The 25,571-nt window shown below is 39.4% G+C and overlaps 1 protein-coding gene across 3 annotated transcripts; it reads left to right on the top strand.

The window, feature by feature from the left end:
- The first annotated feature begins 980 nt into the window (after nt 1-980).
- On the top strand, nt 981-23,832 carry TMPO (thymopoietin). 3 transcript variants are annotated; one of them, XM_042792582.1, is made up of 9 exons: nt 982-1,418; nt 10,556-10,682; nt 12,255-12,413; nt 13,954-14,051; nt 18,311-18,430; nt 18,534-18,629; nt 19,197-19,307; nt 20,592-20,686; nt 21,955-23,832. In XM_042792582.1, the coding sequence occupies exons 1-9, from the start codon at nt 1,176-1,178 to the stop codon at nt 22,244-22,246; spliced, it is 1,341 nt and encodes a 446-aa protein (XP_042648516.1). In that variant the 5' UTR covers nt 982-1,175; the 3' UTR covers nt 22,247-23,832. The 3 variants fall into 3 exon arrangements, with proteins under 3 accessions (XP_042648517.1, XP_042648518.1, XP_042648516.1); XM_042792583.1 differs by lacking the exons at nt 18,311-18,430; nt 18,534-18,629 and having other exon boundaries at nt 981-1,418; XM_042792584.1 differs by lacking the exons at nt 18,311-18,430; nt 18,534-18,629; nt 19,197-19,307 and having other exon boundaries at nt 981-1,418.
- Nucleotides 23,833-25,571: the final 1,739 nt, after the last annotated feature.

The raw sequence follows: 25,571 nt of genomic DNA, 5'->3' as shown, positions 1-25,571 counted from the left end.
GCAGATCTAAATATTACACCATTTCCATTGTAAAATACAGGAAAATGTATAGCAGTGTATCTTCCCAGCAAGCAGCGTGTAAAGATTTAATTTGCTTGTTTGAAGACCGTGCACTGTTAAACTCAGTCCTACTTCCCCAGCAGGGACACACTTGCAAAATTTTTGAAGTCAGCTCAATAAAACGGCTGTGTGCCCTTCAAATTTTGCAACACTATATAAGTGATTCTTTTTTAACATGTCAGTCATCACAACGGCAGCAGTTACACTAACAGATTAGCTACCAAATTCCCGGTTGGATTTCTTCTGACGCCTGATAGCTAATGCATTACGTGAAGTTAAGCACTTGGCTGGCGATACCAGCGAGTTCGGTCACCCGGGGAGAAAACCGAGTGTATCTGCGCGGCAGTCGCTTCAGCAAGCGGCAGAAAAGCCCGCGGCAAGCTCCGCCAGCCGACCGTGCCAGGGAATCCGGTGCGTGCAGGGACAGCGCCGGTGACAGATGTCACAGCAGGCCACGACGGGGATCCCCGCAGGTTACCGAGACCTCCTGAACCGCGGCTCCCCTCCCCCCCTGCTCCTCACGACAGGCGCGACGCCGGGCCCGAACCCGCCCCTTCTCCCGCCAAGGGAAAACAGCTCTGCCCCTCCTGTACGGCGGGAAGGGTGGCGGGGAGACCCACGGCGGCAGCGTTAAGGGCAGAAGCGTTAAAGGCAGAAGCGCAGTCGCCAGGTGCCCGCCGCGGCGTGAAAGGGGTGGAGGGCGAGCTGCCGCCTCCTGAGGCAGCGCGCGCCGCGCCCCGCGCCGCGCCCCGCCCCTCGCGAGCACCGCCCTCCCCCCGCGCCTCTCCCGCCTGAGCCGAATTTAAACTGCGTTACTCTCTCTCGCGCAAAGCACTAACGCCGATGGGTTCCGCGCGCCTCTTCCCTTTTCCGCCCAGCAGCCAATAGCGGGGCCGCTTCGTTCTCCGCTCTGCCAATCGGGGTGCGGTTTGTTGCCGGCTGGGGGAAGCGCTCGGTGTGCGCGCCCGCCTGCTGTGGAGCTTGGTGCTTGGAGCGCGGCAGGCGAGTCCTCCTCCTCCCCCTCCTCCGTCTCCTCCTCCTCCCTCCCCCCCGCCCCCGCTCCCCGAGCTTTGTTGGTGCCTCTCCCGGGAAGGCGGCGGCGGCGGCCGGCGGCGATGTCCGAGTTCCTGGCGGATCCGTCGGTGCTGACCAAGGAGAAGCTGAAGAGCGAGCTGATCGCCAACAATGTGAGCCTGCCGGGCGGCGAGCAGCGCAAGGACGTGTATGTGCAGCTCTACCTGCAGCACCTCACCGCCCGCAACCCGCCCCCCGCCGCCGCGCAGCCCGACTTCTCCAGCGACGAGGAGCGGGAGCCCACGCCTCTCGGTGCCAGGAGCCGCGGCGCTGCCGTCGGGCGGGTGAGTACCGACGCCCGCTGCTCCCTCGGGGCCGCTTTCCCGCCCGAATGGGTCCGGCCGCGGGTGGGACGCCGGCGTGAGGCACCGCGGCTCCCCCTCGCGTCCTCCCGCCTGGGGCCGGGGCCGGCTCCGCCTCGCCTTGAGGCGCGGCGCGCTGAGGGCGCGGTGGTGCCCGGCGGGGCGGCCGCCTGCCCGCCCGGGACCCGCGGGATCGGTGCCGGGCAGCCGCCGGCTTCGCCTTCGGGTCGCGTCCCGCGTGTTCGCTTCTCGGCGAGGGCGGCTTCGGAGCGGCCGCGGGGCCCCTCTAGCCGGGGAGGGGCAGCGTGGTCGCGCGTGGAGCGTGAGGCAACTCCCGCCGACTGTAAATTAGGAAGCTTTTACTTTGATTTGGTGGGCGGTCTCAGAAGTGAAATGCTCGGGTGTTGGAGAAATAAAGCAAGAGAAACTGCACGAGGCTGCAACTTTATTTGGAAAGAAGACTCTGCCAGCTGTCTCAGTTGTACTGAAGCAACGCTACTCTGTAAATATCTCCAGATTAAAGGATGAAGCTGTGAAGGAACAGCATGTTTGTGTAATGAAGTGCACTGTTTAGTGTAAAGAGGGTCTGCTTAACGTAGCTATCTCTCTCCTACCTCTAAGCATATGTTTTATAGCAAAGTACTTCTGCTGCATGTTCAGTTGGGCCACTGTTACTCACTTTCTTAGACATATTTCCTTTTAACATGTAAGGAAAGAGGCGGGAAGATGATTCTATTTGGAATTTTTCACCTTTGGGAAAATGTGATTTCCTTTTTAGTTTTTAATAAGTAGTCTGAAAATTTGCATATACTGAAAGTAATCTTTTAATTCGAAGCTGCCAGGTCTAACATAAAGGCTTGTATCACTATTGCCAGCTACCGGAGTTGTAATGCATGTGATATTACAAGTATTTAATTGTACCTGAAATACTGTCTTTCAAAGCTCATTTGTAAAGAGGGTGCAGAGAAATTGACTCCTTTGAACATCTTTCATACTAAGCCTTTAAAAAACCCAACAAACAGTTCTTGAATTAAGTGAAAACTACAACTAAAAGTGAAAGATATTTCTAACCAAATTATTTACCTCTTTTTAACATCTAATTTAAATACTTAACTGGTGTTCACTGGAGAAACTTTACAGCAAAGTGGACACTTCTCTGACTTAGTGGTCAGTCTGCAGCATTTGTAAGGTGCTTTTGAGTAAAATATGATGAGCTTGACTCTGATGTGTTTCATGCTTGTAGAAGGAAAGACTTAACTGCTGAAGTTCCTAGATCTCGTTTTTCCTTTTCCTGCCATGGTGCTTAAGCTTAAACAATTATGGGTGACGTTTTTAATGTTTACAAAATGGGTGGTGTTCCTACACTTCTGTTAACAATATCTGGAAGGCTCTGTGCTATTTATTCTAGTCTTGTGTGTTAATATCAGAGCACTGCATCATCATAGCTTCCAAAACTTCAGCGAATATTCTAGTGACAGTTGCTTGGATTTGGGTCCATTGTGCTTCCCTCACCCCCCCACTTCCCACCCCACCCCCCAAAAAAAAAAATCTTGGTGGTTGTGTGGTGGTTGTTTGTTCAGTACAGCTTTGGTAGTTCTGAAACTGCTTGTAGCTTGAGTAGCTGTTGTCCCTGTTAATGCCTCTTGGCATAAGGGTGCTTTTCTGATCAGCTCCCTTCCAAAACAGTAACATACAGGTCTCCAGAGTGACTCGCCCCCAAAACAGTTGGGAGAGGCAGAGTGAAGGAAGTCCGACTTGCAGCAGAGTGGGATTCTGGTATGGAAACAAAGCAAAATATCTTGATAAGATAGAGGACAGGAGGGAAAGCTCTCAGACCTCTGAAAGAGAAGAAACTAGAAGTAAGGGGCAAAGGGAGGAAGCTGGGACTGCAAGGCATTAGGGAAAGGGGGAATAGGATAAAGGAATCTCATATCTCCTGTAAGTCACTTTGTAGGCTCCAGAAACATAGATGCAGCAACCTCGATCTTTTACTTCTCTCTAACTTCATTGGTTTATTTCAGGTATTGCTTTTATATGTATATTTAAAAGAATCAGAAAACAATTTGCACAGGGTGCAGAAGGAAATAAAACTGTAACGTACTACTATAACAACATGACTGTCTTGTGTTATTAGGCTGAGATCTGAGTAACAAAATTGCAATGCTTTATTAGTTCCATTTTTATGTGCATTACCGGTCTTAGAAATTGTGGTACTGGTTTGTGTACATTGAGGAGGGGTTGTAAACTGGCTGTTTCAAACTTTTAGGCAATCAGCTACTTAATGTTTCTAGAACGCCTAAATACTTGACTATATTGCAAAGATATCTTCTATGGGATTTAAAAATTTGGACTGCTCTGTTTCATGTTTCCAATATCACTCTAAAGATTTGAATACTGCTTAACTTGAAAATTGCGAAAGTCCCTTCTGTCCAGGTGACTCAGTCAAGGCTAGTATTGACTTGTAAAACCATTTGAAAGAGTATTTACATAGGTTTGCATTTTGTTGGGTTCTGTCCCACTGTGCTTTCTGATACTCCTTATTTTTTGGCATTTATTTGAATATGGCTTAATATTCAAAAATCTTTTAAAAAACCCCCAACAACAACAATGAATCAAAAAACCAAAAGAACTGGTTTGGGAGTGAAGACTTGCTCTCCATGTTTGGATGGATGAATGAGTGCTGGATGCATTGAGGGAGAGGTAGGAGAGGGCCAGAACCACCCCTGGAGCAAAGAAATGGGTGCTTTTGAATAGAGTAACACGAGAGATGCAATCACTCTCTTCTTAAGTTTGTGCTTATTCAGTAGCGATGCAGCACAGCAGCTGAGTGCTTGCCTTTGTGTGTGCCTGCCTGCTGCTGTCCGAGTGCCGGGAGGGAGCAGTCCTCTCTTGCTCGAGACCTCTGAAGGGGTTAGGAACGCAGTCAAAAAGCAGCCTGCCCTTTATTGTCATTAATATGTTTTTTTTGGTGTGAAAAATTTGTGGAAATCGGCTTACTGTCTTGTCCTGGGTAAGGGTGGTGCTGACTTGTCGGTCACTGGAAGGATTTACAGCTCGCGGAGCCTTCCCCCCGCCCCGCTCTGGGTCCGCCCGCACGTCCCTTTAGTACGCGCGGAGCGTTACAGCCCTCTCCGAGCTGGCGGGCGGAGTTACCGCGGCCGCGGCCGGAGCGCGGAGCGGCGCGGGGCAGCGGGTGGGGGCCTGGCGCCGCGGTGAGGGGGCGGGGCGGGCCGCCAGGGGGCGCTCCGGGGCCGCCGCCTCGGGGCGGGGGGTGAGGCTGGAGGCGGGGGCTCCATTTGAGGGGGAAGTAGCGGGTGCTCCTCTTATGCTTGAATCTGAACCTGGGTCTGAGCGCTGACTCAGGGGTGCTGAAGGGAGGGAGAGCAGTGTTTTTTCTTCAAATGGATACGAGAAACAAGTTCAAAGGAACACTGTGAAAATCCGTGTTGCAGTCATTGGAAAGGCAGTAAAGCTAAACCAGGTCTCTTGGTGCTGACAGTTAATGCTTTGACATTGCTGTAGTCATTAGTAATTTTAAACTGACTACACTGTCATTTTAGTGTTTTTTTTTTTTTTTTCAGAGTTATGGGCATTTGATAATGCATTTACATGCATATTTTCTACTAATGAAAGCTGTGCAGCAGCGAGATAAAATCCCATAGTTTTAATTGTACTACAAATTATGTCTTTTAAATCCGTCACTCCTCCTGCACAGTTCTATCAGTACTACACGCAGCCTATACCACTCTCAGAATGAACAAAAACTTTAATATGCTAGTAATGTTGATGAATTATGAGACAGGTTTTGGGCATCCATAGTGATGCTGCTGCTGTTTCATTTATACTCATATGGGTTTATTTTGACCTGTTGTTAATTCTGATACCATAGTGAACATACAGATGATTAGAATGCAAGTGTAAGCAGATCAAAACTTGTAGGGGTTTTGTTCTGACCACATTGTTTTCAGGCCTTGAAACTATTATGCTTTAGAATAGCAAACTTTTTAGGCAGTTAGCACTTTTTTGGGCACAAAAAGTTAAAAATTAAACTATTTTACTGTAGTAAGATCTTACTTCCCCACAGTGAAACTCAAACAGCATTTTTATGCTTTGTAATGCCATACAGCAAAACCCAGTCCTGTTTCATAAAGTGTATGTAGTCTGCTTTGTAGAAGATGACTTCAAATACCTAAAATTCACTAAATCAAAGTGAGATTAAGTGTTACTCCAAAATACTTATTTTAAAGAGAGTTTTCCTGTGAAATATTTGAAAGTGTCATTTTAAATATGGCCAATTCTTTAGATTTAATACTACATTTGGAGGGGAGAGGAAGGAGGGCTCACTTTGGTTATATATTCTTGCCAGGAGAGGAAAAACTTAAAATCATGCTGCTTTTTTTGTTTGTTTGTGTTTTGTGTGTTTTGTTTTTTTTTTTTTTTTTTTTTTTTTGTTTTTTTGTTTTTTTGTTTTGTTTTTTTCCCTCCTAAGCCTGTTTAGCATAGTGGTATGTGAGGACAGTGGCTGGTATGTGAGACACCTTTTTGCTGCGGGGGAACCATCTGCATCTGGATGTTCCTGGTCCTAGTTAGTTTTGGGCTGAATGTCAGGACAGATAGCTCAGAGGAAAAATAACTATGAAATGGCATTTTTGCCCCTTGAGGAGCATTGTTGTGAAGCACATACCAAAAACATCATCTTGACACTGTTGCTAAACAGGAGCTGTTCAGAGCTCAGATTGTGTAGGATTTTATGACTTAGCTTATTGGTGCATTTCATGTCCTGGAATAAGCTCTTCTAAAACACACTAAGTGATATTTTTGACTTTTAAAGTGATGATTTGAAAAAGATCAGTCAGAGGTCTCCTTGCTTCTGTTAATGAAGGTATATTGAGAGTATCTGGTCATTCTGAAGGGCATGTTTGAAAGGTTATAGAAGAGACTTATCAGGTAAAGATGTCTTAAGTAGGCAAGTAAATTAAGAGCTAGCTTCAACTCTTTACAGCCAGAATGGTGTGGTAGTGATAATAACTGTAGCTGAGGTAACTATATGGTTTCAACCTCTTCCCTATTGGAAGAGGAAAGGTAATAGTAAAACTGGTAGTTTATGAAGATTAAGTGTGGAAGATGAAACTGCATGCTCAGGTCGGTGAGAGAATGTAAAGCATATATGCTACCTGGTGAAGGAAGAGAATCTATTCATTGTTTCCCATGTGGCTGTATCTCTTTAATTAAGATGTGCTGTACAAATGTGACCCAGAGTACAGATTAACATGGCACTCATCTGCTGTCTGAGTGGCAGCTGTGGACAGTAGGGGTGAGGTGACTGAGTAATTCCCGCTGTAGTGAGAAGTCCTGCTATGCTGTTCTGCACCTTCATGAACTAGGGAGACATGCTTGCTAGAGTGCTGCTGTAATAGTGGCTGTTATGTTTAAATAAAATAATCCTGTTGAAGTAACTTTGGTCTAGCAGTGCGTGTCAGCTGTTCAGCAGGGGCACATACACAAGCCAGATCTTCAGGTCAGCATTCAGCTGATTGAGCCATGAGACCATCTGTTAGTTTGGTTTCTTGATTTGTTTTTTGTTCTGAATTTTTACTCTTCCACTTAGGTTCTCTGGAAACAACTCTTCGTTATGTAGCATTCATCTGTTTTCAGAGTGGGTACGTTCCCTTCACTGAATAACATGGAATTTAGTGTTGGGTGGAGGAGGGGATGTAAGGTAAGGGTTGAGTAGTCCCTAATCATATACTGTACATAGGCTTGGAAATGCTAAGTCTGGCACTTAACAAGGTTAAAAGGTAGAGAATTATTAAAGTTGCATGTAACTATCTCAGAATTGCTACTGCATAATTTCCTTTCCATTGTTTATTTTATCTGTCTTGTAGCTTTTGGTAAATAATGTCTTGAGGCATTTGAGGTTAAAAAGTTCAGTAGGACTTGGTTTTCAGAAAAAAATAAATATACTGCAGGAAATGTTTGTCTATGATGGAATAAAAAGTGCAAGGGGAATGGACACCTGTATTTCACAGTATAAGTCCATTATTGAGACTTGGCATGTGCATTTCCTTATCTTCCCTTCCCCTAAGAGAACTACCAGAGAGGACACTGTACAAACTAGAGAATTTAAAAGCATTCTGTTGGTGTGATTTGGGCTTTCTTAGCCTGTCTTAACCTCATTCAGAGGTTAAAGAAGCACTGAGCCTTTCTGCTTCTAGTGATGAAGCTGCACCTGTCTGGGATTAAAGTCCTTGACTGTCCTAATATAGGTACCATTTCATTCAATATTTGAAAATGCTTCTTTTGATGATGTCCCACAGTCCTCTGTTATATTATTTAATGGCTTCTTCAAGATGCTACTTTTGCTTGGCTTTGGGGTAGTGCTAGAACTAGTAAAGGTACGCATGAAGTTTGTCTAACTGGTCTGTGCTGTTGGATTCCTGTTCAGCAGGAATGCCAAAGATGGTGTATGGGGTAGCTTCCAGGTCTGAATTCTCATCACTTACGTTTTTTGCTCCTCTCGTTAGTGATAGAAGGTGAAAGCTTTTTACTGTTGAGGACTGACACTCTGAGAAGATGAACTTCTCTTATGTTCTTGTTTTCCTGTGGCCCTAGATCTAAGAATGCTGTGTGGGAGCCCCATGCTTATAACTCACTTGACTACTTGTTTGGAGGGTTGGGTCCTAGTTAATATGAAACTGAGCTTGACAGATACCACTACCAAATTGCTATCTCTTCGATGTGAACAAATGTCTCTCAAGTGAAGTATTTAGATCCTCTTCCATCTTCAGTTTTCCAGAAAATTACAATGACTAGAAATATTTTTTTTGTAATGCTGCTAGCTCTGGATGGAATTAAATTTTCAGATAAGGGTTTATTGGTCTGGATATAGTGTTGCAAGAACATTTACATTAAATGTAAAGTGGGTCAGCTGTACCACCTTAATTCAGTAAAACCTGGTGGTTACCACAGTTTCATTTTAAGTACCTCATCTCTGTCTGCACTACAGTAAGACATCTTTTAATTTTACTAATGGTCACCAGATCAGGAAAATGTGGAGGTGTATTTTTTTGTTTGTTTGTTTTGTTTTAATTTACAGTGATAAATTTTAAAGCTAGCTCTTTTCATCTGTCTCATGGGGTCGTCCCATGGATAAGTTGTGATGATGCACAGAAAAGGTAGTGGTGCTTTATCCTACAACAGCAGTGGGAATTGAGGCTAACGTTGTTGAGGTTAATGCTGCCATACCACAACCAAGGTATGAGAGAAATTCTTTCCTGCCTTATGCTTATAGGGAAGGATCTTATGGTCTAGTGAGTGGCTAAATGGCGGCTTCCTACTTGCACAAGTCAAGTAATTTGCTTCTGCTTAAAGGAGAATAGTTATTCAAAAGTGAAAGTTGAAGACCTCACAGAACACAAAGTAATCAATGCATCTGGACATATTATCGAAGAATACAGATTACCTTAAATTTTTCACTCTCTCTCTGCCATTTTTTCCTCTGCGGAAACTGACTATTCTGGCAGTCTCAGTGTGTAGTAATACTGCAGTAAAAAAATGAAAGGGTACTTGGAAGAAAAAAAGGTACCACTGATACTATGAGATAGGTAAATTTACTTGTGTTACTCATTAGTTGCAGTTAGATTGCTGGTAGTTCAGATTTCTGTAAAATGTCTAGTAGAATACTGAATAGTTCTTCTGGTGTATATTGTTATAGTATCTTCTGTGGCCTCTTAAGTGATATAAAGGCAGAGATACATTAAATTAGGTTTCCAGTTTGTCTACAGTGCCATTGGGATGTTGATTTCCTGCACCATGGTGGTAGGGGTTTTTTTTGAAATATGGAAGTAGCATCGTGGTTAATCTGCTTGGTGATGTGTATAAACACCACAGCTTTCAACAGTCTAAACAGATCCCAACAAGAAAACCCAGAATGTGTTTTGGAACGCTTGTTCACTATTTGGACAGTTCAGTAGTCCAGAAAAATGCACTGAATATGGAATAATTCAGGGTAATGTCATACTTAACTTTAAATGGTGTTATGACCAACACATTCAAAAGTAAATACAAGCCTCATAGCTGCAGGCTGGTCACTTTTTGTGTATTACATAGTAGGCTTAGTTGCTTAAAAAAAACTAATTGGATTTTTATGTGATAAAGGAATTTGAATGATTGACAAAATGAGTTGTAAATTTGTCATTAGTCAAATCTGCCACTTTATGACTTACTTCAAAGCAGTATCAAGATATTCCTTAGTTGAGGACAAGCAGATTCTAGGCATATTTTTTCTGTCTTACCTCCTCACTCTCTTGCAGATCTTGGAGCTTGAAATGCCTATTGTAGTAACAAAGGCCTCCCAAACTGAACAAATGTTATGATCACTCTGTTTGGATATAGCGGAAACTGCTAATTTAGGAGCAGCATCTTGGCAGATTATTTTGATAACCATCTGTATGTTGTGGTGGTGCGTTGCCAACTGTTCGAATAGTGTTGCCAGAGTTGGGTTTAGGATTTGTTAGAACTACAGTAGCAGAGGCCTAAACAGACAGGATTTTGAAAATTTGAGGGTGTTTTGGGCTTTCTCTTTCCTGCACTCACTTTGTAACATCTTGTAATCTTACAAAGAACACCAAGATAAGTGGTAATAGGGATTTGGGGAATTTGGCTGAGAGGGTGTGGCTACTGAAGAACCTTTTCCATATCATTACAGGAAGACATATTGACCTACTACATAGAAGAATAATATGAAGAAATTGCAATGGAACATAAATACTTGTAGCTTAGTGTGGTCACGGTGAAACAGCCAGAAGCTTACCTTTCCAGTCATAGGAAAGAAATCCTTTCCTTTTGTATACTTGAACTTCAAATTAAAACACAGAATTGCTGTAGAGGAGTCTTGTAATGGGTATTTCCTTATGTAAGTAGGAAACTTGTGCATGTTTGTTTAGTAGGTATAAATGTTTGAAGTGTTTCATATAGATTTTAGTGGTGGTGGAGAATATAATTACTTTTTCTGTCTTTGTGTGTCTAGGACTCTCATATTTTCCTGTTCCCTTAGAAGAAGAAGATGTGCTCTGTATTAACTGGAAACACTCTCTTGTTTCTCCCTCGCACACTTACAGAAAGCCATGAAGAAAACAGACAAACCCAGGCCAGAGGAGAAGGATGACTTAGATGTAACAGAGATGAGTAATGAAGATCTTCAAGAACAGCTTGTGAAGTATGGAATAAATCCTGGCCCAATTGTAGGTAAGTCAACTGAACTAGTAAATAGTCATGTTACTACTAATACTCTAGCAGTCCTACTTCCCACTTCAGATGCTTTCATTGAACTATATAGATTGAGAAGACTTGAAGCATTGCAGTGTAGGCAGGTCCACAGTTTGTTCCTCTTGTGTCCTAGGCCAGCTGGGGATGTTCCAACTTCTGTTCTAAAGCTGTGTAACTTAGTTACAGTTCAGTGCTAGCATAGTTAGGTCTTCTGATACAGAGGGTGAGATCTGGGGACTGCTTAAATAGAAAATACATCTTATATAATAAGCCATTACCACTGAGAGCAGAATGAGATCATGGAGCTTCCCCTTCCCTAGAGCATTTCCTATGCACTGCATTCTGCACTTATGTTTTCCTTTGCTGATTTTTCTATATTTTTTTTTTCTGGTCCCTTGAACCCAGTGTTCTATCCACTCTAACCTATGTCAGGGGAAGTTGTGACCCCAGTTTAATCTCCTTCCTTAGGCACTCATCTGTGATGTGGGATCAAGGCTCTTTGCCTTTCAGGTTGTGCACTAGCCAATGGCAAGGGACTTTGATTTCACAGCTCTTCAAAAAAAGATGGTTGTGTAGCATGCTGAGCCTTCTGTGGAATGTTCTTGAAATCCTGGGTGGATGGAAGTGCCAGCGTTGGAGCCTGGATTCCCATGTATATTCAAATTCTTATGCATAATACGTTGTTGGTTGTTTCTGTATGCCTTTCCATTCAACTTAGTCCTCTTGGATAGCACTCAAGTTTCTGAAAAATTCAAGTACCTATGCAGTCTACTGGGAAGCTGTTTGAATTTGGTTTAAGTAAATACCTTTGTTCTTACTGGGTATCAGTTCCGTTTTGTGTGATAGTCTGCCACTTATTTTAAGGGTGGCTTCCTGTTGTCTTCTAAGGTTAGGCTTTCCTGCAGCTAACAGCTCAGGCACTGACCACCTCTACAGATGTTTTGCCAACACAGTGCTGATGTGGAAGTATGTGCTAGACTTGATAACTTTTAGTTAACAGCTGTGCTCTTGGATCAAGGGAGCCAACCTGATGGCTAGATGCAGCAAACAGGAGGTTCTGTTGTTGCTGCTCTCTATACCACTTCTGATGCTTATTGGACTGAATTTTCCAACAGGGCAAAGGTTAAGCTAAGGGAGAAGTGATGTTAATTCTAGGGTAAAGGGATTAAGAGGATAATAGTGGAATCTGCATGGAAACTGTTGCACTTGCAATATTGATCTCATTTTTTTTGTGAGGGCATAACAACTTGTGTATTGCAGCATGTGAAACAAAACATCTAAGCAGCAGGTAAGTTCCCTTTCCGTGCATAAACACTTGTAACTTTCAGTGTGCTAACAGGTCTAAATTTATCTTAAGAATTCTCTTAAATCAAAAAGTTAGAAGCCTTAAAGGTAGAGATATACCTAGAGGTATATGCTTTGGGCCATACAGATGGATTAAAAACCAACAAAAAAACCCCATATATATTCTGTACATAACAGCCAGGTTTTATCAATCGAGTCAGGAAATACAAAAACTGTATCTTTAGCATGTATCCCTCCTTGTTATAGCTACTACTAGGAAACTTTATGAGAAGAAACTTTTGAAACTGATGGAGCAGGGTCCCGAACTGAAGGCACCTGTGTCTCTCCCAGCTATTTCTTCAACTGTTGAGAATACCAGACAGAATGGAAATAATGATTCTGATCAGTACAGTGACAATGAAGAAGGTAAGACTTAAGTGGAACTTGCATGTGACCTATTCAAATTATACATCAGTAATACTTGCAGTAGAAGAAATATCTAAAGAAGGCATGACCTTGCTGTTTGGTGAGGCTTTAAGATACTTCTGTAGACCATGTGAGTCTTGTACTTGATCATACAGTACTACCACAGTGATCCAGGTGCCTTTACTGGGAGAGGAAACTTTTTGCTACTAAACTGTTCCCTTTTTGTCCATCTTCCCCAGATTGGAGCCTGTAAATCTGATGGGTAGGAGAACTGTGTATTAAGTGTTCCAGTGTTCTTTGCACTTCGTCTTTAAGTGCAATTTTGTCTTACGGTGCTCACAGTAGTTATTTACTATGGAATAGTGGATGAATGTTTATTAAATTTCTGTACTTTATTTAATGTCTCTCAGTTCCTCTTATGCTGTGTTCCTTGTGGACTTAACTTGGGCTGGGTTGATTGATTGGTCTTGGGTGTAGTTTTAGCAGTTTTGATATCAAGTTTATATCAAAATAGTATAGGGTTGGAGGAATTAGAATCTAAAACACACTGTTTTACATCTTACAAAAGATAAAAACAGTGTAGGCTTTAAAGTGTGTCTTGAATGGAATGTTAGAGGATGCTCATTTTGTGTGGTTTGGTTTTGGGGGTGAGGTTGGGTTCTTCTTTGTTTGGTGTTTGTTGGTTTTACATGAACTTGCATAGCAATAGGACAGAAGGGATTAAAATACAACTAGGAATTCTGTGGATCTTCCTGGCATATTTGGGCTTATTTTTGAACTTAAATCTCTTGTGCTTTCAGGGGGGAAGGGATGTTAGAACTTTTATTTATTAATTTTTAGTATAGCCAAAAGCCCAGTCACAACTGATAGCTATCTCCTTATACTTTCATATGCTTCACCTAATTACCAAACTGTTCAAACACGGAGCAGAGTGGGAAATGACAAAAAACAAACGCTTCCTTCTACCAAAGGAAAAAAGTCTCTATAAATAAGCTCCAAATATGTTGATGTAATGCTATTAGAATTTTAGAAGGGGAGTGGAAATAATACATCCTCTTACTGGTAAGATGACCGCTAACCACTCACCCTTTTTCTGCATCAAAAAAGAGTTTCATATAGAAAAGGGACCTATTTTAAAGGAGACGAAACTATCAGCCTAAACAATGTTCAAAAGCTTCAATACCCTTACTACATACGATCAATATTATAATGGTACTTTGCCTTAAGTAATTGCAACTTGATACCAGTTTCTAAACTGAACTGTTGGATTGGTCAAAGCTTATCTGAAATGTAGTATTTTTAGAACAAAACTGAAACACTTGGGTCAGTGTTTTAAAATAATTAAGGTTAGTCTTAAAAAGTCTTTGTTCTTCTACAGTCAATGGAGAAACTTAGCTGTTATCTCACAACTTTATAAGGAAATGGTAACTCTAACAGTTATGTTGCCTGTTCAAATTAATTTATTAAAATACAGTTGGTTTAAACTAGTATAACAACCAGTAGTATTATGGAAAATTATTTATATTAAAACTGGTTACAGATCCGAAGACTGAGCTGAGGCTTGAGCAGAGAGAACCATTGAAAGCCAGGACGAAGACTCCAGTAGCACTCAAACAAAGAGTTGTTGAACACAACCAGGTATGTTTAACTTACTGGCATCTGGAATGAATACTAACTGCAGGTGATGTGCTCACTAAATACCTTACTACTTTTAGTATAATCACATTTGACTAAGCGTGCTTTGCTGTTTTTAAAAAATTCTTTCCAAAAGCCTGTTCTAATACAGCATGAAAATCTTATGGATTAACTGTATAGCTGCTGGTTTTACACTGCCTCATAACATTCAAAATTATGGTCTGCTAAAAGCTGTTTGTTTGACTTGCCAGCTGCTGGAGCACCATTTAGAGAAAAATAATAGCCAACCTTAGCATGTTTAGTTTTGGAAACCTGACAGTTTTTTAAGTCAGATGGGCTGATGTCATCCTGTTGGATGTTTGTAAACAACTGAACTCAATAAAAGAAGCAGCTTCTCAAAAAAAAAAGTTTAGAAAAAGATTGGGTTTGGTTTTTTTTTTTTAATAAATGTTTTAAGATAAATATACATTGTATTTCTCTCTATCTGGTTTGATATCTGTAGATTTATGTATGCATTTTAAGCACAACTGTTTAACAATGGATTTAAATACAACACATGAAGTAATGTACTTCTGTATATGCCTATATTTGTATATATACAGAAGTGTATGTGGGTACAGACGTGTACTAGCTATCTATATCACTTTTTTTCCTCTACTATGCCTGTAGCAGCAGTACTAGAGTAGACATTAATTTGTTGGAAGGCTTCTCTTAAGAGGAAAAATAATAAATAACAAGTCTTATTGTATATACACTTGTGCTTTACTTATAAATTTTAGTTCTGTTTTCTTGGTGAAAGAGAGATTTTACAGAAACACCTCAGGTTATCAAACTGCTGGCTGAATACTGGATTCAGTAGTTGGTGCCTGGTCTGTCCTTGTGATGTGACTGCCCCTAAATACCTTATTCCCCAGTTTCAGTTACTTAAGATCTTTACAGTGTTACTCATCTGACCAGTAAGTAGTAGAGTTGTGCTACAGTAAAGGACTTGCATAGAAAACATTCAGTGACTCAAAATCTGACCTCTTAAGTTTGATGTATTTTAGCAGACTTTTCTCACTACTTTATGGTAAATGCCAGATACTTCCTATTTAGATTGTGTGTGTGTGTATGTATAAACATGCTTTTGTTATGGATGTCTCTTAAAGCAGGTATCACAGTGCTATGTGAGCTTGGGTAATATAACATAGTTATGGAGATCCTTAACTAGTCCTGCTTATTTTTAGTTGGATTTTTAGGGTACAAGATGAACTGATTTAACTTCTGCAAGTCAAAAACCACACACGGTTCAACACACAAAATAATCCTTAATTTATTCAGGAAACTTCTGCTCATGATGGTCTTTATAATGGGCATCTGGATCTTGAAGTTCTTGTATTTTAAGCATTAATTTTTTCTAAATCACTATTCACCCAGAAATCCTTGCCAGCCTTAGAGTAATAGAGGTATTTAATTCATCTATCCACAAACAAAGCTTCCTAGTCTTCAGGGACTCTCTTACAGAATAAAAGGGAAAAGATAGTGATGTATTTTTGTGGCTTTTTCAAGTGATGAGTACTTATTCAATTTTTTGTCATCCAATTTCACTATAATAACATTAGATTATTACTGTGTCTTGCAGTCTTTTACGTGTGCAGTATAGATGCAGTATTTTGCGACTTGCATGTTTTAATTAGCAGTAGTTAATCAAGGAGTATCACTTGATTAATCAAAAAATATCTCGTTTCAGAATGATAGCAAATTCTTGAGGAACCCTGACTCTCTAGTTTGTTAAATCTTTTACCTTTCAACTCCTGACTGCTGTGTTATTAAAAAAATAATTAAAAAAAAAAAAAGCCAAAAAAAAAAAAATGCAACAACAAAATCAAAACTCACCAACAAAAATTTACAGCTGCTTGAAGCCAAGAACAACTTGGTGGTTTTGGCTAGCAAATGTATGTAGTCATATATTTTGCTGAGAATAAAAGTGGAAGATAGGGAAGATTTTTCTTTTCTTGTGAAATTGGATCTTAAGTTTGCAGCTAATGTGTCAAGTGGCCATACTCATTCTGCAGAATTATATGCAGCTGTTGTGTACTTTGTGGCATTGACTCAAAGATTGAGGCTCTGAAGAGTGGTGGGGCTGAATTGGTTGGTAGTGTGGTATGAGCAGACTTCAGCCCCTTCTGGGTCCTGTGCAGCACTAGTCTTAGTCCAGACATACACAGCTGAAAAGATTGTCTGTCATTTGGCATGAATGGATGTTGCTGTTCTCTTAAGAAAAAAGTGCAAATACATAGTCTTTAAGAAAGCTGGTGCAAAAGAAATCGGGTAGGGAGGTTGAGCAGGCTTATGGGCATTATCAGACAGTTAACAGTGGAGGGCTAGCTGAATTTGAGCTTGGCTGTTTGTGCTTAACTGCCTTCTCGTAATGAACTGGAAAAGTTGGAAGAAAGCCCTAATTTGAATGTCCCCTTCCAATCAGGTGGGTGAATACAGAGTTTGAGTTCAAAATGGTGCTTAAGGCTTCATAATAAATGGCACTGGACAGGCTAAACAGCATAAATGTTAAGGAGTCTTAGTCATGTAGAACTACTCTCTCTCCTTGAGACTTTGTGTAGTGACATTCTGCATGTGCTGTGTTCCTCTACTTCTCTCTGCATTTTTTGACTATCTGCGTAGCTGGGCTTCTTAAAAAGAAAACATGCAGCATTGCAAGTGCTGGCATACAAATTTCATATAGCATGCACCCAATAAAAAATTTGGTGATAGCTGAGGTAAGCTCATAATCTATAGCTTCACTGAGTGTGAGTAATATGGCAGTTAAAAGCACATGCTGAATAGTACTTGTGTACCACAACATTATAGCTTTCTCTGGTTATATATGGGGTGTTGGTGTACCTAAACATGATAATTGCATTCTATTAGGGTTTATTTAGTTCAGGTATTGGTGGGATAAGCAGACAAGACCTGTCTTATTGACAGTGAGGATAACTAACTGTAGACAAAAATTCTACAATTCTGTACAAAACATCTGAATCCGTTTGGACTTGAGGTCTGTGCATAAATATACATAATTCAGTTTTCAAAGCATTTCAATGATTTTGGAGTAAAGTGAAACACTTGTGCTCCCTCTGCTGGATATGTAGCATTTATAGAATTTATGTTAACTAGAAGCTGAGCAGCTTTATTTCACTGGAGTAACTTTGAAGATACAAGTGGGGAATGGATAGGTCATTGTTAGACTTCTTCTCACCTCCTGATAAATACATACTTTCCAGTCTGCTCTCTTAACACATTGTTTTGAGGCTAATATTGTTCCAGTGAAGTTAATTCTGTTGTTGGACATGACAGTTGCACCAGTCTGTATAATTTCCATCAGCATGATGTGTAACTTCCAAAAACTTGGTAATACATCAGTGCATGAGGTGTTAATGTGCAAAGATTTCATTATTAAGTTTAAAAATATAAATTATTACTTTTTTAATCAGATACAAAGGAAAACCTTGTATATTATCTGGGAAGAATCAAGCCCTCATCTCCCTTTTCATACAGGTCTGTGTTTGGAGTTAGATTTGATGAAGATTTTTTTTCTTTGAGCATAAAATTTGCAATAAGGCACAGGAAATGGTCTGCCTTTGTTAATGGCTATAAGAGTTTAGCAGTTCATATTGTTCCTTAGATTTGTAAAGATCTGTGTGAGGCTTGACTGTTTAAACCTACTGTTATGTGAAAACTGTAAGTTTCATCTCTGTATGTGGAAACTTTTAAGATTATGAAACATCTCCCCCTGCGGCTGGAGATTAGTTCCTGTTGAAATGTATGTGGCAGTGCCTAAACCATTCACATCCCTGCTTGAGAGAATAGACCCCTGTCTGGATAGAGAACAAGGTGATGCTTTCTGCTTATGCTTATAAGTTAATTTTTTTGCATAGGCAGGTAATATAATGGACCTGAAAGCTAATGTGTCTGCTCTCCATGACTGGATGTAATTACTTGTAGCATTAGTTAGTTCCCTCTATTGCAGTAAACAAATTATCAGTTTTTACTGTTGGGCATTATCTAGTCAGTTCTGTATTTGAATAATAATGTGCTTTTAATATAAGTATTGTGGTCAACACTACTAGCTAGCTAGTCATTACTGAATGTATTAGGAATCACATTTTTTTTGGATTGTAGATATTGCTTCTGGAGTATACATGCTATTCTGGCTTTTGGTTGTGAGTATCCAATGTTGAGAGCTGGCTTTCATGTGTTTGATCATGTGTTTGATGCTTGAATAGACCTATTCTCAAGATGAAGTTACTGAGACTGTCTGGACAAGTGGATCTTCAAAAAGTGGACCTCTGCAGGCATTTTCTAGGGAGTCTACAAGAGTGTCAAGAAGAACACCAAGGAAAAGGGTGATGAGAGGCTTATTATACTAGACAAGCTTTATTTCTCACTGTTAGGGTCCCAGTGGCTATTTTATTGAATTGTTTTCTTTTGTTTGTTTTAAACAAACAGGTGGAGGCTACAGCACAGTTGCCTGTAGATGATGCTGTAATATCAGAGAGTACTCCCATAGCTGAAACTATATTGACTGCCAGCAACGAGACCCTAGTAAATATGTTTAGTAAATATGTTTCAATCATGCAAGTGGTATTCTTCTGTAATATATTTTTACTGTCAGAATCATTCTGTTTTGAATGGTTAGAAGACTGTTTTAAGGAAAGTAAGACTATCCAGTAGTCTTTAAAACTACATATTCAGTACCTGTATTAGTACCTAATGCTGTTCACTTTGAGATGGGACTAGGTGGACACCTAGATGCCATCTAATGTCTTTTTGGGAGGGAGGGTTGGAAAGAACAATTTTAAAAGCTTGGATCTTTTCTTAATTTATTTAAGTACGTGCAGAATATGTGCTTTTAAGTTTGGCTTTTCTTGTGAACTAAATAGCTTTTATGTTTCTAAATGGCTTAAAAGAAACTACTTGGAATGATAAGCAGTATGTTTCCTGTGCTTATTTCAGAGTATCTTTTACATAACCTTCTTGAGTTAACTCCTAACATGCATATATTCAATGCACATATGGTTTTGTTGTTTGGTTCTGCCACCTTCCCCCCACCCCCCATTTTATTTTGTATGTTGGCTGATTCTGAGTTTGAACAATTTTGAATCTCGGCAGGTTGTCAATAGGGTGCCTGGAAATTTCAAGCATGCAGCTCCTACACTGTCAGTCAGTGAACTCTCAGACACGCCCAGAAGAACACCAAAGAAACCACTGATGACAGCTGAAGTAAATAAATTAAAATTTAGATTGCTCTTGCTTACTCTTCTGTGAACAAGATTCTTGTGATGTGCTTACTCCTTAGTACAGAAGGGGTGGAGGACATCATTGCCCAGGAGGCACTAGACAAAATAAACTAGTGTTGTCACATGGCATAAAAGAGAGGAATATAAACTTATTTTTATCTTCCCTTTTCAGATTTGGGAGGGTGTGTGTGGAAATCCTGCTTTTTTTTATATATATTTTTCTTTTTTTCCTAAGAAAAATATGTTTTGGTGTGTTATTTCTCATTGTGCTGCTATTTTTCTGAACAAAATGTAGATTATTTTTTTTTCTCTTAAATTCTTTGAATAGCTTAGAGCAGAATTGGGTTATCTACCTTTTGATCTTGTAAATCAGCCTATCCTGAAAAACTACAATGTGCCTTAATTTAGGGAATCAAATGGTAGGATTACTTTAGATCAAAAGCCTGAATTTTAAAAGCATCTGTAGATTCCTGGCAGTTATCAAGAAAGAAAATACTTCTTTTACTGTTAACCTATTCAAGCTGTCAAAATTACATATCTCTTGGAGAACTTGCAAGTGTATGTAATTGTATTAATGCAGTAGTGTAATATTGTGGAATTTTACATTACAAGATAATGGTTGGCTGAATTTAAATGAAGTTCATTGCTTCATGTAGTTACTGTAAATAAAACTTGTACTGACACTTGTGAAGCCTATTCTACCAGTGGGTCTGAGATTTATTAAATGGGCTGCTTTATTTGTTTAGAATTTGACTGGTGTGTAGACTTAGTTGTAAAAGAGCAGATTGTGGGAAAACTTGATGTTCTATTTCAAACTGCCTAAGTTTTTTTCAGTTAGTAGTTTACTGTTCTGTGGCATTGTTCGTTACAGCAAGAAGAGACAGATTGCCCACATCAGTGCTTTTTTAATCATGTTGGCCACGACCAATCCTGTGATCTGTTCAACACAGCCATGATAGAGGTGATGGTCAAGTTTTTTTTGGTCACCTATATCATTGGCTGGCAGGTGTATTATATTTATACAACATATTCTTTATCTTTAAAGGAAACTGAGGAGAGCACTGAATGCTTTAAGACACCAAAAGTGACCAGACAGCTGCCACTAACAAAGGTTAAACTAATTTCTAAAACCCAAGAATTAAACTTCTTGAATGTCACTGGGTGATCCATTTGTTCTTACAAATCACACATGGTTATGGTCACTGAGGTAGCTGCGCAGGAGTTTTTTGTTTTGCAGTCTTAGGCCTATAACTGTTTTGTTTCCTAGGTGCTGGAGAGAACTTCTACAGAAGAACGAAGAGTAGAAAGGGATATTCTTAAGGAAATGTTCCCTTATGAAGTATCAACACCTACAGGAATTAGGTATTTCTAAGGCTTATGGGGACTTGTTTCTTGGTTCTTGTAAACCTATTTAAGCTGAGTAGTATATTTTGATTATATTGGTAGATTTCTGAGGGACAGTTTTTGCACTCTGGCTCAATGACACTTGAGATGACCAACTAGCTCTCATAGTTTTGTTAGCCAAAACAGCCTCCTCTTTATTTAAATTGGGGGTGGGAGAACTGGGTAGTCCTATATTAGGAATTATTACCAAGACTTCTGGATGCTAGAAGGTAAATGGAAAGGGCTTCTTTCTGGTAATGGCTCACAGTATTTAAGTTTTTGGCTACATGTAACTGCTTCAGGCCTGTTGATAAATTAAGGGAAGATGTCCCAGCATATATTTGAACTTTCTTTTTGAAAGTCAAAAAATAATTTTCAAATACTCTGTTCTTTCCTTTAAGTAGCAGTCCTGTTGTAGTCAAAGATTTCTCTTAGCATGAATAAGGATGGCATTTAGGAAGGGCTATTACATTTTAATTTGCAAGTTTGTATTTAAGCAAAAAACTGAAAAAAATCCTCTGGATAATTAAGGAATTCACAAAACTTTGTCCTGTTGAGAGAATATGAGAAAAAGTTTCCCTATGTTAAGATGTGAAATTAACTGCTGTGTTTCCAACATGTTAATTATAGCCTCAGTTTAGACTGCAGTTGCATAAAGTCTTACAATAAGGAGAACATATGGTACCAGCTACTGCTACTGTGGTGTATCTGCTCACTATTCAGCTTTTTTTCTCTCTTATTTTGAGGTCTGTCAGTCTAGTTAAATCGATACCACTTTTTAAATAAAAGTCATGCATGTGTACTCCTTGTATGTAAGGACTTGGCAATGTGTGTGGGTTTTTTAACCCATACTGCTTTGTATTCTGGCTCTGTACTGGCTTAGCCATCAGTAGATATTTTAATGGCCAGGGACAATTTTAGGTTTAGAAATCCCAGTGGGGCTGCATAAGTGATCATTAAAGATGCAAATAGAGGGAGGTGCTTCCTGGAGTTTTATTGCCAGTTATGATCCATTGATTCTGTGGATAGGATTAAATGTCATTTGAGGGTTTTTTTTAATGGATGTTTTTTTGAACACTGAATGATTAACTTTAAAAATAGTAATGACAGACATGTTAGAATTTGAGACAGATAGTTCAGGTACCAGATTCACTAGAAACAATTTTTATTTCTTTATGCTAAAACTTTCCTGTGTACCTTGTATTGCTCTTTTAAATATGCGGTATTTTATTTTTTTTAATTAACAGTGCTAGCTGCCGTAGACCAATCAAAGGAGCTGCTAGCCGGCCTGTAGAGCACAGTGACTTCAGAATGGAGGAAAGTTTCTCGAAGTATATTCCAAAATATGGTACCTCAACTGACGTCAAGTCGGAGAAGCCACCAACAAAAAAAGAACACTCCATTCCCCTGTGGATAAAAGTTCTTCTCTTTTTTGTTGTTTCGGTCTTCTTGTTTTTGGTTTATCAGTCTATGGAAACTAATCAAGGAAATCCTTTCTCTAAATACCTGAATATTGTCTCTCGGGGCAGTGCCAAATGAGTATCTTTCTGAAAGGCACACCCAATTTGATCTTCTGTTTTTAATTGTAGAGAACTATTCTGCCCTCTCATCGGCTCAAGGACTTCTTACAAACAATGTGATTGGAACCTGATAAATTGGATAAATGAAGAAAGATGATATTAAATGGACATTGGTAACTTCCTGGACTTTGGACTAGTAGGTCATTTGGCCATAGGAGTAACATTTTTTTAGATCTTTGAACTTTTTGTAGGCTTTATTTTTTTAATGTGGACATCCTTTAAATTCATTTTTGAGAAACTGTATATTTGTTTTTGCAAGAACTTGGAAGCTGAGAAGGGCAAAAATGTAGTAAAATGTGAAGCTGTGGGATTTTTTTTAAAGCTTTTTCTTTGTACAGAAAAGAAGTTGTACTTTTGTCTCTAGGTTATTGTGGAGGATTGTAACACAGGTGATAAAGGGAAATGCATTTTTGTATGCATTTTTTCAGTAACAATGTAACTGAATTTGATAGGATGTAGGAAGAGTATGAGGACAACCTTTTCTGTAGATGACTGTAACTTTTTAGTAAATGTAACTGTAAACCTGTTTGCATTTCTGTAAAAGTCTTAGTATCATTAGTAATGCCGTTTAAGTGTAACATCATTTAAATGTATCCTTTCATTTTAGTGCTTACAGTGTTGTAGGAGCTGAATACAAATCTAATTGGCAAGAGATGTCTTAGAGAAACTTATTTATTAGTAATATTTGTGGAAAATAAAAATTGTATCAATATAATTTGCTACTAAAACACTTCTGGGTCAAGGTTGCTATCTGAAGTAGTCTAGTCGCAGTAGTCTTTTTTTCCTTTTTTTAAAAAAGCGAGGTCTTTCCAACACAGCTTTATGTGATTATCTTTGAGTATTCATAGAGAAGTATTCTCAAAGTGTGAAAATTCCATATGAAGTTTTATTCTTGTATGAAGAGGGCATTGCTGCATTTTCTGCTACAGTTTCATCTTCTAAGGTGAGATATACTACTTTCATGCAGTTGAATATTTTTCTCAGTGGAAGCATGCTGAAACACTCTATATTGTGTAACTTAGTTGAGCAGGCAGCTGACTTCACTACTACCAATGAAGAGTGATAAGCAACTATTTTTTAAAGTGAATGTATACATTTTGGTGCGCTTAAATCTGCAGCATACAGATGTTCAGTCTTACTGCTTGGTACAAAATTGCAATAAATCATAATACATATTCTTCAAGTGCTACTTATAAAAAGCTGAGAACATTAGTTAATAGTCAATATCTTTTTACTCTAGATACAACTATTGTGTAGACTATAGCTATGGGGAAGCTTTACTTTCTGTGAACTTCGGGACAAACATGGTAATTTGTAGCAAAGCAATAGTTGTGGGTTTTTTCCTGTTAAGATTAATATTTTTTCCTTTTAATCTGCTTTTTTGATTAATTCAAATAGCTAAACTTGTGTCCATCCTATAGAAAATTGTAACATAAGACATTCACTTTTGGTGTCAAAATGCAGAAAAATAAAAATGATTTTAATGTGTGTGGATTTTCCTTATCAAAATAAATGCATTGCTGAAAAGCAGCAACAGCAAGACAACTGATGTATCAGTGGTGTCATTTTGTGCTGCTACAGTCCTCCATGTTTAAAAAAAAAAAATAATCTGATAGTAAAATGTGATCAGTTCGTGTCAACATTTGGTGGGAGGAATTTTCATCATACTTGCACTGTAATAATAGTTTTTGCACCGTAATCTTTTAGCCTATGTTTAGCCTTCAGTATGGATGGGGGGAGGGGGGGAAGCTAGTCTTCATTTGCTTTTCAATGCTTAAGGAACTTCCTTTTCACTTAAAATTATTTTTCACCCCACTTTGCTATAGGTTTTAACATGAAATATATCTTTCTCTTCTAGTTACATGAAATACTTTCAGTTGACCTCCTTCAGGGATACTATTAGCATCATAAAAAAAAACAGCCAACCAACCCCAAACTGAACTGCAGTGCAATTAAATGTTGTCATTCTTTCATTTATACACTGTTTCGGAGAGTCCTCTCACCTTCCATGTTACTTAACAGAAGGTAAAGACTTTTTCTACGTAAGTCCTCAAAGTAACCTACATGTAGCTCAGTTGTAGTTGGAAGACAGGGCATCTTCAGATGAATGAGCTTCTTATACTTGAGGCATTTAATGGTATGAGATAGCCCTGAGAGTAATTTCTTCCTTCTTCCCCCTCTTCCTTTCTCTTCCAGCCCCAAATATGGATTTACCAGCATTCCTAAAGCTATTCACATGATTCTAAGAGTAATACATATAGTAGTAGTGCTACTAGCTGAATAGTTACATGTGCTTAAGCCTTCTAAATACTGCTCTAAGTTAAACTGAAGTACACTGTAGTCTTTGATACAAAGTGCTGAAGCAAAAATTTAAAATAATCTCACTTTTATTTCATTAGTTTATCTTGACTTCTAAACAGAGCCAGGTTCAATTTTCAGAACCAATCACAAAAGAAAGCAATTTTATGGACTGATACTAATATCCAAATTCCAGTTGCAAAAATTAGTTGAATTACAATGTAGTAAATATTGCTTATGTCCCTTTTAGGGCAAGGGCTCCAAAAAGTCTGGGAAAAGTCCTGTGTAAGTTAATAGGCATGACAATGTTTTTTGGTGGGTTTGGTTCTCATGATTAGTCATACTGCTTAGAATGCTGTGCTGAAAACATGGCAGATCTTGATTTTCCTGTTTGTGTTAGAGCTTTCTAACACAGAGCTTGTGCTATTTCCTTTAAATTGTGTACTAATCTTTTAACATGCACCCAGTCTGGGGAGTCTGCTATCAGGCTGTGAATCACTAGAGGATATCACTTGCAGTGTTGAGACTTGCTTTTTTTTGACACCTGGTCCATGATAAGGCTGTGAGAGCTTTACCTAGTCTGAGACAAACTCTCAAGGAGGATCTTAAATTTAAATTGTGTATCTTTAGAAACCTTGTTTCATATTTCAGTAGGAAACAGTGTGAAGGAACTTTTTTTCCCCCACATTTACTTGCTAGCTATGCTCAGTACTGACCAACAGAATACTTCCAGGTCTCTCCTAGGCTTGATCTATGTCTGTTTTGGTCTGTGTTTCACGTGGCTGAACTTAAGAAAATCTTCATGGTATTAAAATCCTCAGTTCCCGCTAATTACCTTCTTGGATAGTTCTGTGGACAAACTGTCTTTTTTTAAAAAGGTGTTAACTAGTTTGTGCAGAGTTAAATTGGAAAAGCTGAGTGCAAAAAGTATGGCTTTGAATAATAGAGTTCCAAAAGGAGACTTCAGCAGAAAAAAATGTATAATT

The sequence above is a fragment of the Tyto alba genome, unplaced genomic scaffold (assembly GCF_018691265.1).
Source record: "Tyto alba isolate M040663 unplaced genomic scaffold, T.alba_DEE_v4.0 Super-Scaffold_2, whole genome shotgun sequence".
NCBI lineage: Eukaryota > Metazoa > Chordata > Aves > Strigiformes > Tytonidae > Tyto > Tyto alba.
Note: the sequence above shows the minus strand (reverse complement) of the source record. Positions and strands in the feature narration are given on the sequence as shown.

Bases quoted from the DNA above. Each gene is read 5' to 3' on its own strand.
- TMPO (XM_042792582.1), top strand. From the start codon at position 1,176: ATGTCCGAGTTCCTGGCGGATCCGTCGGTGCTGACCAAGGAGAAGCTG. The intron at 1,419-10,555 runs GTGAGTACCGAC...GCACACTTACAG, and splicing joins GCGGCGCTGCCGTCGGGCGG to AAAGCCATGAAGAAAACAGA. The intron at 19,308-20,591 runs GTAAATAAATTA...TTTGTTTCCTAG, and splicing joins AACCACTGATGACAGCTGAA to GTGCTGGAGAGAACTTCTAC.